General features: G+C 40.3%; 1 protein-coding gene across 2 annotated transcripts in view; it reads right to left on the bottom strand.

Annotated features, from left to right (window-relative positions):
* LOC126183629 (protein inturned) overlaps positions 1-20,043 on the bottom strand; it is a 287,053-nt gene that overhangs the window by 202,512 nt on the left and 64,498 nt on the right. For both annotated transcript variants that reach the window (XM_049925752.1, XM_049925751.1), the window contains exon 8: positions 9,001-9,090. In XM_049925752.1, the coding sequence (XP_049781709.1) occupies positions 9,001-9,090 (90 nt within the window). The remainder of the gene's footprint in view (positions 1-9,000; positions 9,091-20,043) is intronic.

The following is a 20,043-nucleotide window of genomic DNA, read 5'->3' as shown; positions in this document are numbered from 1 at the left end:
TTCTTTTCTGTCTACATCAATTCAGCATCTCCTCATTAGGTGTCAAATCTAACCATCTAATCTTAAGAATTCTTCTGTAGTAACAAATTTCAAAAGCTTCTATTCTTTTCTTGCCTGAACTGTTCATCGTACACTTTCAGACAAATACCTTATGAACTTCATTACATGTGATGGTCAAAGACATGTATGTAACATTAAATTATATTTTTAACTCATTCTATATCATTGTGTCAACACACATTAATGGATAAGTGGAAAACATAGCTAAATAACTAAAAATAAGCTTTTCCTAGTTACTTCTGTATGTAAAATGTACCATAAACTTTTCTCTGATGCACTTGTGTGTACAGCTATTTCACACACCATCAACTCTTGACCCTCAAATGCCATTCTGTGGACTTTTTCAGTATTTTTATATGTGGTTTCTACTAAACCCATGCCGCTGAAACATGTCACTTCAAGGTCACTCCCCAAGTGCCCTAAAGTTGGCAATATAACTGACAAACAAGTGAGGAACGAGAAGTGCTGCGCCTTCTGAATCAATAACAGCTCTGAACAAAAGCCGGTTCCAGCATCGACACTAACACGTTGCCAGCTTCTGTGTAAACATTGTATGTTAGTGTGCAAACACCTACTTTTGTGTTGTGTTGTGATACCATCTCGACTACAGTTTCTGTTTATTAAAAATTTGCTTCTGTTCATGGGCTGGTGTCGATTCCTGCTGATAAAGTTTTAGAGTGTACCTCGAAAACTGTAGGACTCAGTCAAAGAACAGTTATGAGGAAAGGGGAGCTGCTTCAAGATTTACAAGACACTGAAGTAAACAGTGTGGAAGAAAGCCCATGTAGGAGAAACAGTGTGTTTTTAAGTACTCCGAGAAAAAAAAAACAGCCTTGTCCTGTTACAGATATTGATTCTTTCCAATCTGATGCAATTCGTCGACACATATATGGATACTATAGAAGGAAAGAATACCCCACAATAGCAAAGTTGCTAATTTCATTAAAAGAAAGTGAACTTTTTTCAGGGGGGAAAATGTCACTTAAGATGGAATTAAAAAGTATGGGCTTCCGTTTCAAAAACTTAGATGGACAAAAACTGTTACTTGAAAAAGCTCTCGTCGTTCCAACTCATACCATTTTCTTGCACAAAATTGTGGGAAAGGACATACACTCAGTCATATGGCTAGACGTAACCTGGGTCAACGTTGGAGAATCAGTTGAGAAATGCTGGATAGATGATACTCTGAATAGCAGTTGCTATCAGCCAACAGGAAGAGGATCCCGATTAATTGTGGCCCATGCAGGATCTTCACACAGCTTTGCGCCTGAAGAATTTTTAGTTTTTAGATCAAGAAAAACCAGTGACTATCATGAGGATATGGACCATCCACAGTTTCTACAGTGGTTTAAAAATTTATTGCCCCAGTTTAGTGTTCCGACAGTGTTTGTGATGGACAATGCGCCGTACCATTCCCATTCCGTGATTTTAGATAAAACTCCCACCACTAATGACCATAAAGAAACTATGGTGCAGTGGTTGCAGGCAAGAGACATTGCTGTGGACATGAGCATGACAAAGCTCTTGTTATACTCACTCATAAAACAAAATAAGCCTGTGACACCTAAATACGTTGTAGATGAAATTGCAAGTGAACAGGGTCACTTGGTAATTAGGTTACTGCCTTATCACTGCCATTTTAATCCAACTGAATTGGTTTGGAGTGAAGTCAAGGCATTCATTAGAAGTAACAACAAGACTTTTACTATAACAGAAGTGGAAAAACTGCTACATGAAGGTCTTGCTACTGTAGACGCTACCTCATGGAGGAAGAAAGTAGGCCATGTTGCTAAACTCAGAGAAGCACAGACTATAGATGGCATTATAAATGAAAATGAACAACTAATGATTTCTCTTAATGATGATGATGATGATTATGATGACAACGAAGACAACGGTTTTGGTGCCGATTCCGATGATAGTGAAGGAGAACTGGATGAAATTGTGCCATTTGACTCACTGTAGAGAGAACAATCAACAATAAAACATAACGAAAATTTTATGATAGCAGTGACACCTCTATGTCATATTGAGAAATTCTCTCTTATCTTTAGTACTTTTCCTAATAGAATCATTTTTCCTCTGCCTGAAGAAAGCAGAATTTCACATTTTATCCTGTGTTGCTCACAGTGGCATTTGTTTCTGAGATTTGAAACACATGATTGTTTAGTCAGATTGTGCAACCTTAATACAAATAGGTGCTCTCTGAATCCAATTTTCTGCTAGTCCACTTTATTAAGAATTAGAGGAAAGTCCTGCACATAAGTTTGTACACAGATGATTATGTCATTGGTTTTCTGTTACTGTAACGAACACAATATTCTGTTTTAGTTTATTTCCAATTGAAAACTTATTTTTAATTTCATTCAGCACATTATTTCAGCAACCTTGTATGAGATGCTGCCTAAAAATTGGACAGAGATGTATTTAGCTGCTTTTTTGGAATTATAATGGGTGCAACGATTTAAGAGTGCTGGAAAAAATTTAATTCCGAAGTTTCTAATGCTTCTTTGCATCTTTTCATTTTGTGTGTGTGTGTGTGTGTGTGTGAGTGTGTGTGTGTGTGTTACTTGCCTTACATCCAAATTATATTTTAGTATAAGTGAAATACAATTAATGGACTCAAAAATGTTTGAAGGGGAAAATACTATTCTGTACCTGGCTGAATCTGTGATATTCTGTTATTCTTCAGTATTGTGATGTTTCAGTTATGAAGTAATTTTCAAACATCCTAAAATGAACATTGGAATAGCAAAAGACATTTTTATACAATTAAAAATACAGTTATATGTGAATAAACAATCATTTACATAATTTATGGCAAAGAGTTCCATCATAATATTATCAACAACTCGCTCTTGGTGATCCATCACATGATCCTCTTTAACAATCTGTATCCATTTTTCCTGGTCTTCTGCAGTATGGAGTAAATGGTCACATGTTCAGTTTGTCTTGTCCTTTATTTGGCCCATCCGTTGTCTTGATGGTCTCCCTTGTAATCTTTCCCCATTGACTTTGCCTTGGATAACAACTTTTTCCAAGTTATCCATCTGTCATCACACAGTGCGACAAAACTGAAGGGTTCTTTGAAAACGAGTATTGTACAACCTCTTCCCCAGCCTGAGTTCTTGAAGCACTGATTTTTTGGTTCATTTGTACATGTGTGACATACTCAGCAACCATCTGTATGCCCTGCATCTCAAAAGCGCCAACTCTCTTGTGGTCCCCCCTGATAGTACATCAGTAACTGGCAGTGACTCACTTCCATCAATTGACATGATCTTGGTCTTTCTCTTATTCCCTGACAACTGAAGTTCCTCACTTTCTCTGTTAACTCTATTTAGTAGTTTGTTCATTTCCAACTGTGATTCTGTGCACAGCATGGTGTTGCCAGAAAATCTTAAATTACTGGTTCTTTGTCCTCCAATACGGATCCCACCAGTCCAGTCATGAAGACTTTTCCTCATAACATACACTACGTGTTCAAAACTACCCAGACGCCTCAAAAAACATACATTTTTTTCATATCAGGTGCATTGTACTGCCACCTACTCCCAGGTACTCCACATTGGCGTCCTCAGTAGTCATTAGACTTTGTGAGAAAGCAGAATGGGGTGCTCCACCTTATTCACGGATTTCGAACATGGTCAGGTGATTGGGTGTCACTTGTGTCATACATCTGTACGCGATATTTCCACACTCCTAAACATCCCTAGGTCTACTGTTTCCAATGTGATGGTGAAGTAGAAATGTGAAGGGACACGTACAGCACAAAAGCATACAGGCAGACTTCGTCTGTTGACTGACAGAGACCAGCAACAGTTGGGTCGTAATGTGTAATTTGCAGACATCTATCCAGACCATCACATAGGAATTCCAAATTGCATCAGGATCCACTGCAAGTACAATGAATGTTAGGTGGGAGGTGAAAAAACTTGGATTTCATGGTTGAGCTGCTGCTCATAAGCCACACGTCACGCCGGTAAATGCCAAATGACGCCTCGCTTGGTGTAAGGAGTGTAAAGATTGGATGATTGAACAGTGGAAAAATGTTGTGTGGAGGGACAAATCATGGTATACAATGTGGCGATCTGATGACAGGGTGTGGGTATGGTGAATGCCCGATGATCATCATCTGCCAGCGTGTATAGTGCCAACAGTAAATTTCGGGGGCGGTGGTGTTATGGTGTGGTTGTGTTTTTCGTGGAGGGGACTTGCATCCCTTGTCATTTTGCATGGCCCTATCACAGCACAGGCCTACATTGATGTTTAAAGCATCTTTTTGCTTCCCACTGTCGAAAAGGAATTCGGGGATGGCCATTGCAACTTTCAACATGATTGAGCACCTGTTCATAATGCACGGCCTGTGGTGGAGTGGTTACATGACAATGACATCAGTGTAATGGACTGGCCTGCACAGAGTCCTGACCTGAATCCTATAGAACACCTTTGGGATGTTTTGAAATGCCGACTTCGTGCCAGGCCTCACCGACTGACACCGATACCTCTCCTCAATGCAGCACTCCATGAAGAATGGGCTGCCATTCCCCAAGAAACCTTCCAGCACCTGACTGAATGTATGCCTGCAAGAGTGGAAACTATCATCAAGGCTAAGGGTTGGCCAACACCATACTGAATTCCAGCATTACCGATGGAGGGTACCACAAACTTGTAAGTCATTTTCAGAGAGGTGTCCAGATACTTTAGATCATATAGTATATTCTCCATATATATTAAATAGAACTGGTGATAGAACACAACCCTGTCTAATAACATATACAAGGTTCAGAAGAACTTGGAACTGTGAAGGATAGTCCTATTCCAGGGATTTAGCAACCTTGCCTAGATGAGTTCCAGGTTTCTCCCTACCCTCCCTTATTCAGGATGAACTATGACATTACCACTGATCCTAACCAAATCTAGTTAGTCTTCTGCATTTTCTTTTGTAGTTCCAACCAACAGGGGAAGGCAATGGGGAAACAGCCAAGAAAACCCATCACATTATACTGTTGTGGAAAATACAGTGTACTACACAATAATCTAAAATGAACCATTTACAGAACTACCTATATCTGCAGCAGCTAACAGGTGCAATTGCAGTAATTTGTTTACTATTGTACTTTAAAACATTGTGAAGGTTCAAGAATATTATCATTAATATATAATACATTAATACAGCAATTATCGTATAACTGCAGTTCAAATATATACACAGCAAACCAGGTATGGTGACCCAACAGAACAACTATTCTAACAGAGATTATTACATCTGCACACTGGAATAAGTGATGCTGATGTATAATGGTTACTGGGTTCCACTGGCAGTGTGTCACATACTGGCCAAAGCTTCCCAGTAGCAAAGACATAAGGTCAAGTTGGTATTAGGAACACAAAATCAACCTTTTAATTACATCTAGTACAACATAGGAAAAAAGAGAGGGAGGAGGGGTGAGTTAGACAGTGGAGGAACAGGGGGAATGGAGACAGTGTTGTTTTATTATGTGGAGAGTATAATAATAATTAATAAATTATTCTGGGCTATTATGCCATGGTTGAAGGGATTTCACTTTAAAACCCAAAGTTTCGTCTCCATCTGTGGGAGACATTTTCAAGGGGGATCGTAGCTTTGTCGAACGTCCGATTCACACCCTGGCTCACTACTGACTACATCAAAATTCTACTTCTGCGAGCTCCCATGCAGTGGTGTGACATCACATGTTTTGAATACGTGAGCACAATTGGCTGTAGTCTGCTGTTATTTTCACCCCATGGTGGAAGACTGGTACACATCTTCTTCGGCACCAGAATCCAAATTTCATTCAATTTCATGCCCTCCTCCTTCCTATTAAAATTTCCGGGGTGTTTCACAGTCTGTATGGTCTCTCTGTATAGTCTTTCATCCAATTGTGGCTGCCAGTACTTGAGTCCTATCAAAATGAATGTTATGGTCTTCTAGCTGTAAAACATGTTGTGCAACAGCTGATCTGTCAATCTCACCTCTTCTACAATTACCCTTGTGCTCTTCAAATTGTTTTTCAACAGTTCTTTTTGTAGTACCTACATACACCTCCCCACAACTACACGGAATCCTATAACTTCCAGCTTTTTCCAGTGGTTGGCAAGCATCCTTTGGCAATTTTAGATGCTTTTTCAAGATTTTTCCAATGTGGTCAGTCACGTCCTTAATGAATGGCACGAAAACTACCCATTTCACAGGCGCTTGACCATCACTATTATTTCTATGTGGTGGACTTAATGCTCTTTTCATCTCAGCGAACAAATAATCATCCTTGAGCAATGCATTGTTGAGATGGTTTAATTCTGCATCAAGCAGCTCTGGTTCACAGATTTTCCTTGCTCTATGTGCCAATGTTCTTACTATGCCTCACTTTTGTTGTGGGTGGTGGTTTGAACCCCAGTACAAGTAATGGTCAGTGTGCGTGGGTTTTCGGTAAACCATGTGACCCAAGTTACCGTCTTCTTTTTTGAAAACTAGCACATCAAGAAAATTTAATCTTCTGCCTGCCTCCTCCTCCTTGGTAAACTGAATTTTCAGATTGATCTCGTTCAAATGTTTGTGAAAATGATCCAGTTCCGCCCTGCCATGCCGTCACAAAACAAACATATCATCCACATAACGGAACCAAATATTCAGTTTCTTGTTAACAGTTTCCAGTGCCTACTCCGCAAATTTGCCCATAAAGAAGTTCACTATAACTGGATTGAAGGGTATCCCCACAGCACCACCATCCGTCTGTTCATAGAACTCTTCATTACGTTTGAAATATATGGTTGTGAGGCAATATTTGAACAGTTCTGCAACATTGGAAGGAAAAATCCGACTTGGCTGTTGCAACACTTTATTGAATGGAACCATAGAGAATAGTGACACCACATCAAAACTAATTAATATGTCCTCCGGCTGTACCACTCTGCCGTTTAATTTACTGATAAAATGTGCCGAATTCTTGATATACAAATCCGACTAACCCACATATGGTCGTAATAATGTTGTCAAGAACTTGGCAATCGAATAGGTGGGCGAACCAATAGCACTCATTATAGGCCTTAGAGGATCATGTTCTTTGTGCACCTTCAGCAGTTCATAGTCTTGTTGCCAGCGCAACTGAATTGAACAGACTTTACTGAATGCTCTGCTCAATAGAGGACTTCTTTACCAACCATGTAACAGTTCTAAGAACTTTGTCAGTGGGGTATTTATTTAGTTTCTTATATGTTTGCGGATCTAATAAGTCATTAATCTACTCTAATAATCAGCCACATTCACTCGAAGACCACAAGGATAATTGCAGACGAGGTGAGATTCACAGATCAGCTGTCGTGGAACACGCTTTACAGCCAGGAGATTACCACATTCATTTTGATAAGACTCAAGTACTGGCAGCCACAAGCAGATACCATGACAGACTATACAGAGAGGCCATGCAGATTGTGAAACACCCCAGGAATTTCAATAGGAAGGAGGAGAGTGTGAAATTGAACGAAATTCGGATTCTGGTGCTGAAGAAGATGTGTAGCAGTCTTTCACCATGGGATGATAGTAACAGCAGACGATGGTAGTCGACAACGGCCAATTGCGCTTGAGAATTCAAAACATGTGACGTCACGCCACTGCACGGGAGCTCGCAGAAGCAGAATTTTCCTGCAGTCAGTAGCGAGGCAGGGTGTGAATCGAACGTTCAACAAAGCTATGATCCCCCTTGAAAATGTCCTCCACAGATGGGGACGAAACGTCTGGTTTTAAAGTGAAATCCCTTCAACCACAGCATAATAGCCCAGAATACTTTATTAATTGTGACAATTCTGGCGGTGCAAGTCTACATTTTACAAGGAGTGTATAACACAGATAGCTTGGCATACTGACACTTAAAAACACGAACTAGTTTTGGAATATAGCAACATACTCTACTATAAATAAATCTAGATTTATAATAATAATTCCATGTGGCTCAACAACCTATCTTTTGACTGGATGCCACTCTGGCAACTTGTGTTTGCCTAATCTATCACAGCAACCCTAGCAGAGGCAGGCAACTACAGTTTCACATGGAATCTGAACCAGTTGTTGTTCTTAGAAAATCTTAACATCACTGAGATGTGAAGTCTATGTTACAGGCAGACTGCAGATTCCCTAATCTGATCAGGATTAAATCACACAACCTCTCTCTTTCCAGGCATGTACTTTACCATTAGACCACGAGGCCTGACAATCTAGGGTTTGTATATTCTGTATGAAATGATATTACAATTGAAATATAAGTCAGCTGTTTTTTGTTTTCTTTTACATTATATTCTGCATTTTGCATACTCCTTTATTCTTCCACATATTCTAAAAATCTTTAACTTCATGTAGTCTTGGTAAATGGAATTAAGGTTGTTGAAGATCATGGCATTATGTGCAAAGTAATCAGTACTCCCTAAGTATTTCACACATCAAAACTCGAGCTTTCTTTATAGGATGTTAGAATTCCAGGATGATCCACCCAAATGCTTGGGACCTTTATTTACTCTGCTACTGAATGAATAAGGAGCTACAGAAACAATAGTCCATATAAGCAGAGCCTTGCGTATTTGGATAAGTTTAGTAATTTACGAGTGGGATGGGATTTGTAGAAGTTGCATACTAACAAGCATTTCACTTTAGCATCCCTTGACCTCTTTAGTCCACAGCTTAAATGAAGCTGCAAGAATATTTACTTATTTTATACAGAATTTTCTAATTTTTTCAAGATCCAGTAGTTTATGTTGAAGTCCTCAATGGCAGACAGTAAAGCATACAGAGAGATTATAGTAATTGGTTACACATTTAAAGTGAGAAAACAGACAGACAATTTCATTTACAATGCCTTGAGAAATCAGAGGTGAGAAGTTTATCGTTTCAGTTTATACAGTTCAAATACTACCAAAATGTATACTGACCTACTATCAGGCACAGCCAGCAGCAATAGTCCATCATTGTGTGGTGAATACAAAATGTGTACCAGTTCATCATTGACCATAACACTGGAACTGGAAAAAGAAAAAAAAAATTAAAAACACATTCACTTTTCTTCTGCCCAAACAACTCTTTGTGAAAACACAATGTCAGAAACACTAAAAATGGCTCTGAGCACTATGGGACTTAACTGCTGAGATCACCAGTCCCCTAGGACTTACAACTACTTAAACCTAACTAACCTAAGGACATCACACACATCCATACCCGAGGCAGGATTCGAACCTGCGACCGTAGCGGTCGCGTGGTTCCAGATTGTAGCGCCTAGAACCGCTCGGCCACTCCGGCCGGCTAAGAAACACTACTTGATATCAGGGACCAATGACCTCGCTGTTTGGCCCCCTCTCCCGGATCAACCAACCAACCAAGTACTTGATAAGTGAAACTGATTTTAATTCAAAGAATACTTACAAAACTAAGCAACATTTACCTCACAATGCAGGCATCAAAGTAATTAGAAATAGGACACTACTTACCATATTTACTCGAATCTAAGCCGCACTTTTTTTCCGGTTTTTGTAATCCAAAAAACTGCCTGCGGCTTAGAATCGAGTGCAAAGCAAGCGGAAGTTCTGAAAAATGTTGGTAGGTGCCGCCACAACTAAATTCTGCCGTCGAATATATGTAGCGCTACACAGGCATCCTTTGTAGGCACAAAGATAAATACTGGCACCAAAACCTCTGCGTCAGTAAATAAAATTTAAAAAAAAATTGGAAGATGAGCTTTTCTTCTCTGCCCGAGTTTCGACCACTGCATTTTCATACATTATCCAATGAAGTAAATACAAATTCCGTATTGTTCATCTTCGAATGTAGCAGAATTTCAATGTACTACGAAAATCCGACTGGCAAGACTGGGATTTTTGTCAATATGGCCAACTCTACGTTCTGAATTTTTTCCTACCTTTGAGAAGAGATGGTTGCTAATAGGAACCTGATGAAATGTGAATCACATGCAGTATTCTCTTCACCATAAGAATAATACGAATATAAACATTTTGCCATGTATTCTTTCGTGTTTGCTTCTATCTCATTTAAATCCTGTCTGCCTAATAAACTACAAAACTAGAGTGAGACAACAGCAAACGTGGAAGAATATACGTATCGTGTCATGTTTATATTCGTATTACTCTTATGCCTAATAGTGATACAGTCAGAAATGATGCACGGCAGCTGACTAGATTTTTAAATCTAAGATGACTCATTTCTGTGCAGAATTTGATGTAATAAAGAAGCGGCCGCAAAGATTTTCAAACGGAGAAAAATTTTCGCCAAACTCTCGTTCAGAACATGTTCTATCATACGCAGTCTATTATTTGGTTCTTGTTGATCATTATCAAAGAAAGCAGCAGTGTAAGTAACAACAAATAGCAGTCTCTTGCCACTGTTTCGCTAATGAGATGATTCCTCTCTTTTTTTTAATTGTAGGCAGCGGTAGTGCGCACAAAAGCAAGCCATGCCGCGAGCAGTGACAGGCCGTAAACACGCACTATCAGAATGCGACAAACAATGCATGACACAGTATAGTAATGCATTTTCAGCTTAGAGTGACTGACATAAACACCTATAACATAGAAAATGGCACTTATCAGATCAAAGCAAAATATGCAATCAATTCAAACCAGACGAAGCACGTGAAAAAGGAAGGGTATCTGTATAAATACGGACGGAGTGCCTGACGCATAGCAATGGCTACCTGGTACAGCTTAACTGCTAAGCTTACGACTCGAACCAAACTACTGTAGCTGTATCGTCATTCATTTGACCTAAATTGTGTCTCATATTACAATGGATCAACTTTGTTTCGATTTGGAGGTGGGGCCTAAAACTTTTCTCTCCCCTTGAATTTCGAGTCTCAAATTTCAGGTGCGGCTTAGATTTGTGATTTTTTTTTTTTTCCTTTATTTCGAGTCTCATTTTTCAGGTGCGGCTTAGATTCGAGTAAATACGGTAGTTGAGAAAGGATGGACAAAGGAGACAGTAAAACAACGCCCTTGGCTTGACACACAATACACACCATATCATTTGCAAAATTATTGTTTATCATTTCAGCATTTTCAATTTTTGAGTGTAACATTATTTTTATAATCACAAGCATAAAATAATCCCCACTAGTCCAGTTAATGAAGGAAAATTACGAAGAAAAATTGTGTAGTCACCACTCCCTCCTACCACTGTGCAAAAATTTGCAACTACATGATTTTTCCCCCCAATCGAGTTTTTTTGGTCTTCGTTGAATGGGCTACACTGCAATATAATGTTTAAAAAGTAACAAAACAATTCATTTTGGGAATTAGTTACTCCGAAAAATGTAGCAGTATTAATAAAAATATACATTAATAGCTCAGTTTCAGACAGACAATGCTGGTACAAACAATTTTCAGAGGGTACAGTTTTAACAATTACATACTATTAAAAATACTTGGTGAAGCAATGAACAGCGTGAAATTGAATTTCAAAATGATGCAAAGGAAGCCTAAATTAAATTGACTACTATTCTTACTTCTCTAATGTGTACCAGGCTACATTCTGCATAAAGACTGTGGCAAGCACACAAATTTTTGTACAGCACTTTGAGGAAGTGTCCTGACACAACAACCTCATTAGTCTCTCTAAGATTTTTTTACAATCTACAGCTACATCTACTTGTACATCAGTACTCTGCAAGCCATCTCATCTCATGTTGTGTGGCGGAGGTTAGTTTTGGTACCACTAACTGATCCCCATATCCCTGTTCCACAATTTAATGGTGCATTAGAAGACTGATTGTGTGTATTAGCTTTAATTTCTCAAATTTTCTCATTATGGTCATTTTGCGAGATGTACGTGGCAGCAGGTGATATGTTGTCCAACTCTTCCCAGAAAGTACTCTCTCAAAATTCCTCTGCTAAACCTCTGTGTAATGTACAACACCTCTCTTGTAGGGTCTTCCACTGAAGTTTTTTTTCACATCTTTGTAATACTCTAGCACTGACTGAACGATCCGGTGGTAGAATGCTGTTCTCTTCATTTGATCTTGTCTCTCTCTTGTATCAGTCCTATTGGGTAAGAGTCCCCACACTGACGAACAGCACTGAAAAATCTGTTGAACAAGAACCTTGTAAGCCACTTCTTTCATGGATGAGTTACATTTCCTTAAGATTCTTCCAATGAATCTCAGTTTGGCATCTACTTTTCCTACTATTTCTTTGTGCGGTCATTCCACTTAAGATTGCTCTGGATAGTTACACCTAGGTAATCATCTTGGGCTTGAAGATCTTTTCTTCCATGATTGCTCTAACAATATGTATGTTTTTGGTAGGGTCCGTCTTTAGCAAAACACAATTTTTTGTTTTTTAAACCAAACATACACTCCTGGAAATGGAAAAAAGAACACATTGACACCGGTGTGTCAGACCCACCATACTTGCTGTGGACACTGAGAGAGGGCTGTACAAGCAATGATCACACGCACGGCACAGCGGACACACCAGGAACCGCGGTGTTGGCCGTCGAATGGCGCTAGCTGCGCAGCATTTGTGCACCGCCGCCGTCAGTGTCAGCCAGTTTGCCGTGGCATACGGAGCTCCATCGCAGTCTTTAACACTGGTAGCATGCCGCGACAGCGTGGACGTGACCGTATGTGCAGTTGACGGACTTTGAGCGAGGGCGTATAGTGGGCATGCGGGAGGCCGGGTGGACGTACCGCCGAATTGCTCAACACGTGGGGCGTGAGGTCTCCACAGTACATCGATGTTGTCGCCAGTGGTCGGCGGAAGGTGCACGTGCCCGTCGGCCTGGGACCGGACCGCAAGCGACGCACGGATGCACGCCAAGACCGTAGGATCCTATGCAGTGCCGTAGGGGACCGCACCGCCACTTCCCAGCAAATTAGGGACACTGTTGCTCCTGGGGTATCGGCGAGGACCATTCGCAACCGTCTCCATGAAGCTGGGCTATGGTCCCGCACACCGTTAGGCCGTCTTCCGCTCACGCCCCAACATCGTGCAGCCCGCCTCCAGTGGTGTCGCGACAGGCGTGAATGGAGGGACAAATGGAGACGTGTCGTCTTCAGCGATGAGAGTCGCTTCTGCCTTGGTGCCAATTATGGTCGTATGAGTGTTTGGCGCCGTGCAGGTGAGCGCCACAATCAGGACTGCATACGACCGAGGCACACAGGGCCAACACCTGGCATTATGGTGTGGGGAGCGATCTCCTACACTGGCCGTACACCACTGGTGATCGTCGAGGGGACACTGAATAGTGCACGGTACATCCAAACCGTCATCGAACCCATCGTTCTACCATTCCTAGACCGGCAAGGGAACTTGCTGTTCCAACAGGACAATGCACGTCCGCATGTTTCCCGTGCCACCCAACGTGCTCTAGAAGGTGTAAGTCAACTACCCTGGCCAGCAAGATCTCCGGATCTGTCCCCCATTGAGCATGTTTGGGACTGGATGAAGCGTCGCCTCACGCGGTCTGCACGTCCAGCACGAACGCTGGTCCAACTGAGGCGCCAGGTGGAAATGGCATGGCAAGCCGTTCCACAGGACTACATCCAGCATCTCTACGATCGTCTCCATGGGAGAATAGCAGCCTGCATTGCTGCGAAAGGTGGATATACACTGTACTAGTGCCGACATTGTGCATGCTCTGTTGCCTGTGTCTATGTGCCTGTGGTTCTGTCAGTGTGATCATGTGATGTATCTGACCCCAGGAATGTGTCAATAAAGTTTCCCCTTCCTGGGACAATGAATTCATGGTGTTCTTATTTCAATTTCCAGGAGTGTATTTCACTGCAGTTGAAGCATCTTCAGTAGGCTTTTATTTTTCATCTGTTGAAGATAAAGAGTGTTCTTTGCTGTTTGTATACATGTAGCTATTTGTTTTTAAATCATAATTGCAGATATGTGAAAAAACACACAAATTATGAATTCATAGGTTTTTACCACATGGTGTGGTTTTTCTGATGTGTTGTCTTTCTACAGTGACCGTTTTGTTCCACAGTTTGTAGTCTGCAACCACTTATACCTTAAAGTAGATAAATTGTTTAAGCCAAAATTATGATTTGAAAACTTGTTATTTCTATGCCTGAAATTATTCAATTCAATGTGTGTGTGTGTGTGTGTGTGTGTGTGTGTGTGTGTGTGTGTGTGTGTGTGTGTGTGTATTTACATAATGTTTCACTCACATTTTCCTTTTAAGCATTTTCATCACTGTCAAACACTATACATCAATGTTATTGGCACTGTGAACGTGATGCCACTCTTGTTCCTTGATGCTTGCTGTTGGATTAACTTTCCTACATAGTTTGTAATTATATGTGACATTTGTTTGAGAACTAAAGTCTTTTAATATTTAAATTTGCGCATCATGATCTGAAAGGCCATTCACACCTTTACTAACAGAATGCCCATCTAGTAATGAAGAATGAATAAAAATATTGTCTATGGCTGTGCTACTGTTCCCCTGCACCATAAATGGGAAAAACACAATCTACATCAGATCATATGAATTTAGGAGATCTACCAACATCCTTTTTCTTGCACCATCATATACAAAACTAATATTGAAGTCACCACATACAACTAATTTCTGGTACTTCCTACAAAGTGAATCAAGAACTCTCTCTAGCTTGAGCAGAAATGCTCTGAAGTCTCAGAGTTAGGGGACCTATAAACAACAACAATTAGAGCTTTAGTTTCACTAAATTCCACTGCCCCTGCACAACATTCAAATATCTGTTCAGTGCTGTGCCGTGATACGTATATGGACTCAAATGGAATATTGTTTTTTATGTACTTGGCCATTCCCACACCCTGCAAGGAACTTTTTGAAAACAGCCAGCTAATCTGTATCTTGGTAAAGGAAACCTCTGAATTGTCAGATTATTTAAGTGGTCCTCTGATATACCAATACTCTCAGAGTCAACATCTATAAGCAGTTCACTAACTTTATCTCTAATACCTCTTATATTTTGATGAAATATGCTAATTCCTTTTCTACTTGGAAACATTACATCCTTGGAAGGTGAGCCCTTAGAGGGACTTCCTTTAAGCACATATACCTATCAGCTGACTTCAATCTACAAAGGTGCAGCTCTAACACCAACTACTACAAGAATTTTTCCATGAGTCATCCCACCACCACCACCACCACCACCACCACCACCACCACCACACTGTCACCTACAAGCTTTCCCAGCCTCCCCTTCCTATACCTATTGAGGTACAGGCCATGCCTAGTGAATCCCGATCTACTGATAGACCCAACTGGCACCACTGAGATGTGACCCATGCTCTCTGCCATTAGCACCCTCTGCAGCCCCATGTTAACACACCTACCAACCGCATGAAGATAGGGCAGATCATGATGCTGAAACAGTTGCACTAAATGCACTTTAGTGCCACCAGTTTGAGTAGCTATCTTTAGGTCACCACCTACATCATGTTCCCCATCCCTATCAAGACTCTTTTCTGCTCCACCCACTATCACTAGCTTATCCTCCTCCGTAAAATTCATACATAACACCCCTATGCAGTAAGTCACTTGAATCAACCTTGCACTATGCTTCACAATGCTGGTGACCTGGTACTCACTCCCCAACACTTCCTGCAACTGCTGGCCCACACCTCTACTGTGTGAACTACCTAGCAGCAGAACCTTCTTCTTTCTGTTAGACTTTGCAACTGACCTATGCCTCCCAACTGCTGAGAACTGCTGCAGGTTTTCTACACCTACAGTTACAAGAGGTTACTCTCCACTCAACCCTGACAGTTGGTCAGATCTATTGCACATATGCAAAATATAACTGTCTGAATACCACCTCCTCCTAACTGCCTTCTTGCCAACTGCCTATCCCATTCCCCACCACCTTTCACCCTCCTCAACCTATTTAGTTCCTTCTTTGCGTGTTGTAACTGCACCTGAAGGGTACAGATCTTATGCCCCTGCACCTCTGTCAACTTATTTCTACTACAGATTTTGCATTCCCAGGAGAGGATCTCACTAGAATGCCCACTGGCTTCCCCACTGCATTCCCCCCAATGAAAATACCTTGAACAAATCCCACGCCATAACCCACTACCCACAAACCTATGACAGAGCCCACACTTCTCACTCATGGTAAAATTTTACAGTTACTGAAAAAAAAAATATATGTCTACATTACCGAAGTTCAGTTACACCAGTACAACTATTTATAGAACTAACAATAGTGGTCTCAAAATTCTCTGTCTACTAAGAAAGCAACTACTTGTATTAATACTACTACACCACAGCTAATAGCAATACCAACAAAACTTCACAAAAGTATTATCTAAAACCAAAAATTCAAATGGCCACTGGGACACTCAACAAAGTTACTGAATGAAAATTTTACTGAAATATTTCAATAGAAACAATAAGAAACGTCAGCTGAAAACTAAAGCATGAAAGTTACTAAATGACTTCAAGGCACAGAAAACTCTAAAAAACGCAGTGAGAAGAACATTTCCTCAAGTTTATTAAATCATTATTTTACCACAAATAGCATGAAACACTGCTGAAAACTATTCAGTTTAATAACTGTATAACAGTGCACAAATAAGTATGTCAGTATTTAGCTTTTTAGCCTTTACAGCTGCAGTGCACGCCACAAAATGTAAACACGTTTCACATAATCTTTGTAAAATACTACATATGTCTCATTTGGTACTAATACCTTTCCACTAATAAGTAGTTGTAGTTGCTTCTTTTATTCCACAATTGGTTATCTCAATATCTGCCATTTTGACATTCGTATGATGATTCAAAGGAGGGACCTTATTACGATCCGTAGTGAAACACTTTCACAAAACCAAATTCAATATTTTGGTGTTCTCTCTGTTATCTTATATTCTGGTGCCTGTATGGTCACTGAGTGACTAAATAGATGATTTCAAATTGCTTACTGATTTTACATAAGACCCAAAACTCTTAAGGTTTTCAGCTGGCTGGAAAAATTTTACTTTCAAAGTCACTGAACATCATTACTTTCCTTATGCTCATTTTTGCTTCATTCAGCTTTTGCTTGTCTGTTAGATTTTTGCTTCTGTTAAATCACAGTCATGGGACAAATTTAATTTAAATAACTGTAATATGTGAACTGAATAAATCTTCACTTAAAACGTTCTGAGTGTGCTCCCAAAAGCAGAAACTATGCCTTCAGTAGAACGTAGCTCCGGTAATTACTTTCTTACAAGAAGATACTGATAATTAAAGGTCAAGTTGCTAATAATTACTTCCTAGAACCACTATAGAAAGATACAAACAACATGCACTCCTAAGAAAGAATTAGAAAGCATGTGCTTTACAGGTAGTCAAAAGCAGAATGAAACAATTGTGAAAGAGCTCATATAAAAGTATAACTCTCATTTTGTACTCTACTCACTTTTATATGGGGGTATGGCATATGAAAAAAGATGTCTATACTCTTCATTTCTCTAAGGATGTAATCAGTTGTGTAATTTTATTGTTGTGATCCCTATGTGATATGTATGATAAGGGAAATTGAATATTCTTAGACTCATCAACTAACAAAAACTCACGAAACATTAGTAAGTGTTTCTCACGTTGCACACACTTATATAACAATGCCTCTCACACACTGCACTTCATGCTGATTAAACAAACTTCTCACACTTCACTTAATTATTCTATGGAGTTTCTCAAGCTACATCATATTCAAGCTCTTCTTAATAATGAGTCAAATCAGAGTTTTATTTATGTGAATCTTATCATTGTTTCAATTAACCATGGTCTGCCATTTTCCCTTCCACTACTTACTTCATACACTGTCTACCTAGTACATAGTGTCTGAAGTTCCATGCAGCTTTTCACGGATGATGCTGTAGTATACAGAGAGGTTGCAGCATTAGAAACTTGTAGCGAAATGCAGGAAGATCTGCAGCGGTTAGGCACTTGGTGCAGGGAGTGGCAACTGATCCTTAACATAGACAAATGTAATGTATTGCGAATACATAGAAAGAAGGATCCTTTATTGTATGATTATATGATAGCGGAACAAATACTGGTAGCAGTTACTTCTGTAAAATATCTGGGAGTATGCGTGCGGAATGATTTGAAGTGGAATGACCATATAAAATTAATTGTTGGTAAGGCGGGTACCAGGTTGAGATTCGTTGGGAGAGTCCTTAGAAAATGTGGCCCATCAACAAAGGAGGTGGCTTACAAAACACTCATTCGACCTATGCTTGAGTATTGCTCATCAGTGTGGGATCCGTACCAGATCGGGTTGATGGAGGAGATAGAGAAGATCCAAAGAAGAGCGGCGCGTTTCGTCACAGGGTTATTTGGTAAGCGTGATAGTGTTACGGAGATGTTTAGCAAACTCAAGTGGCAGACTCTGCAAGAGAGGCGCTCTGCATCGCGGTGTAGATTGCTCGCCAGGTTTCGAGAGGGTGAGTTTCTGGATGAGGTATCGAATATATTGCTTCCCCCTACTTATACCTCCTGAGGAGATCACGAATGTAAAATTAGAGAGATTCGAGCATGCACGGAGGCTTTCAGACAGTCTTTCTTCCCGCGAACCATACGCAACTGGAACAGAAAAGGGAGGTAATGACAGTGGCACATAAAGTGCCCTCCGCCACACACTGTTGGGTGGCTTGCGGAGTATAAATGTAGATGTAGATGCAGAATTGTGTAGTAAGTACAAGAGTAAGTGTGCTCACTTCCCCAATTCACCAGTTCTGGCACAAGTTATTAGCTGCTCCACATATGAAATCGAGGAAGCACACGAATTGCAATCACAACAAGTAAACTCAGTCGCTTCCAAACATAACCTTAAACAATGAAATAAAAAAAAAAAAGCATGGATTTAATTAACTTACATTCGAGATTTTCAGTTGTCAGCCACATTAGATAGTTTCTAGTAGACTTCCACATTTTTTGGGAACTTCAGTTCCTTCCAAAACTGTTTAATGCCCATGAAAAACTGGCATTTCACCTAATGGAGAATCAGCTTACGAGTTAAGCATCTCACATGTTCTTCACTGCATGCTATGTTGGAAATTTTAACAATAATGTGATCCAAATTGTTTATAGATTCATAAAATATTTCATCCCATAAACTGCTGATACAGTTTTCCTGTTGCTGTATTTTCCACATTTGTAAGAACAGTGTGACTTTTCCAGTGGTTACATGAGCAATGTCTTCCTGTAGCACAACCATAATCTGTAACAGATGTATGCAAAGAGGTGTGATTCTTCAATTTCTCCTGGCATACTTTTTGATTGAAAAGTCAACAGGTGTACTGCCAGTCCACAGAGCCTGACGACCACAATATTTCAGTGATCAGAAATGTATCATCATCATCATCATCATCATCATCAACAACAACATCATCATGTGTGCTGATGAACTGAGCTCCAAAGGGTGTGGAGCCAACTTATATCACCTCCTACTTGAGCCACTAGAACACAATGGTCAGAAATCTGACAAGAAAACCACTGACCTTTTCAGGCTTGTCCTAAGCTCCACATATATTTTATTTAATGGATAATACTATGAGCAAACAGAGGGAGTTGCAATGGGCAGCCTACTCTCACAAGTGGCTGCAAATTTGTATAAGGAGCACATTGAGAAAGAGGCCCTGATGTCATCCACATGGAAACCCACCTGCTTTTCCATTATGTGGATGACACATTTGTCATCTGCCCCCTGGAAGATACAAATTCCTTGACTTCCTTGTAAATTCGAACTCCACACTTCCCAACATCAAATTCACTATGGAGACTGCAGAAGAAGGAAGACTAACATTCCTGTAAATCACGGTCAATAGAAGAGATCATGAAAGGGTAGAACACAGTGTGTACTGTAAGAAAATGCATGGTGACCTGTATTTGCACACAGTAGAGCCACCATCCTGAGCAGAGTAATGGGGTACTAAGAACACTAGTGCACAGGGATCACACAATCTCAGATTCAGAGTGTCTGCTCCAGG

The sequence above is a fragment of the Schistocerca cancellata genome, chromosome 4, assembly GCF_023864275.1.
Source record: "Schistocerca cancellata isolate TAMUIC-IGC-003103 chromosome 4, iqSchCanc2.1, whole genome shotgun sequence".
NCBI classification, from domain to species: domain Eukaryota; kingdom Metazoa; phylum Arthropoda; class Insecta; order Orthoptera; family Acrididae; genus Schistocerca; species Schistocerca cancellata.
The sequence above is the reverse complement of the archived record's forward strand: the minus strand, read 5'-3'. Positions and strand labels throughout refer to the sequence as shown.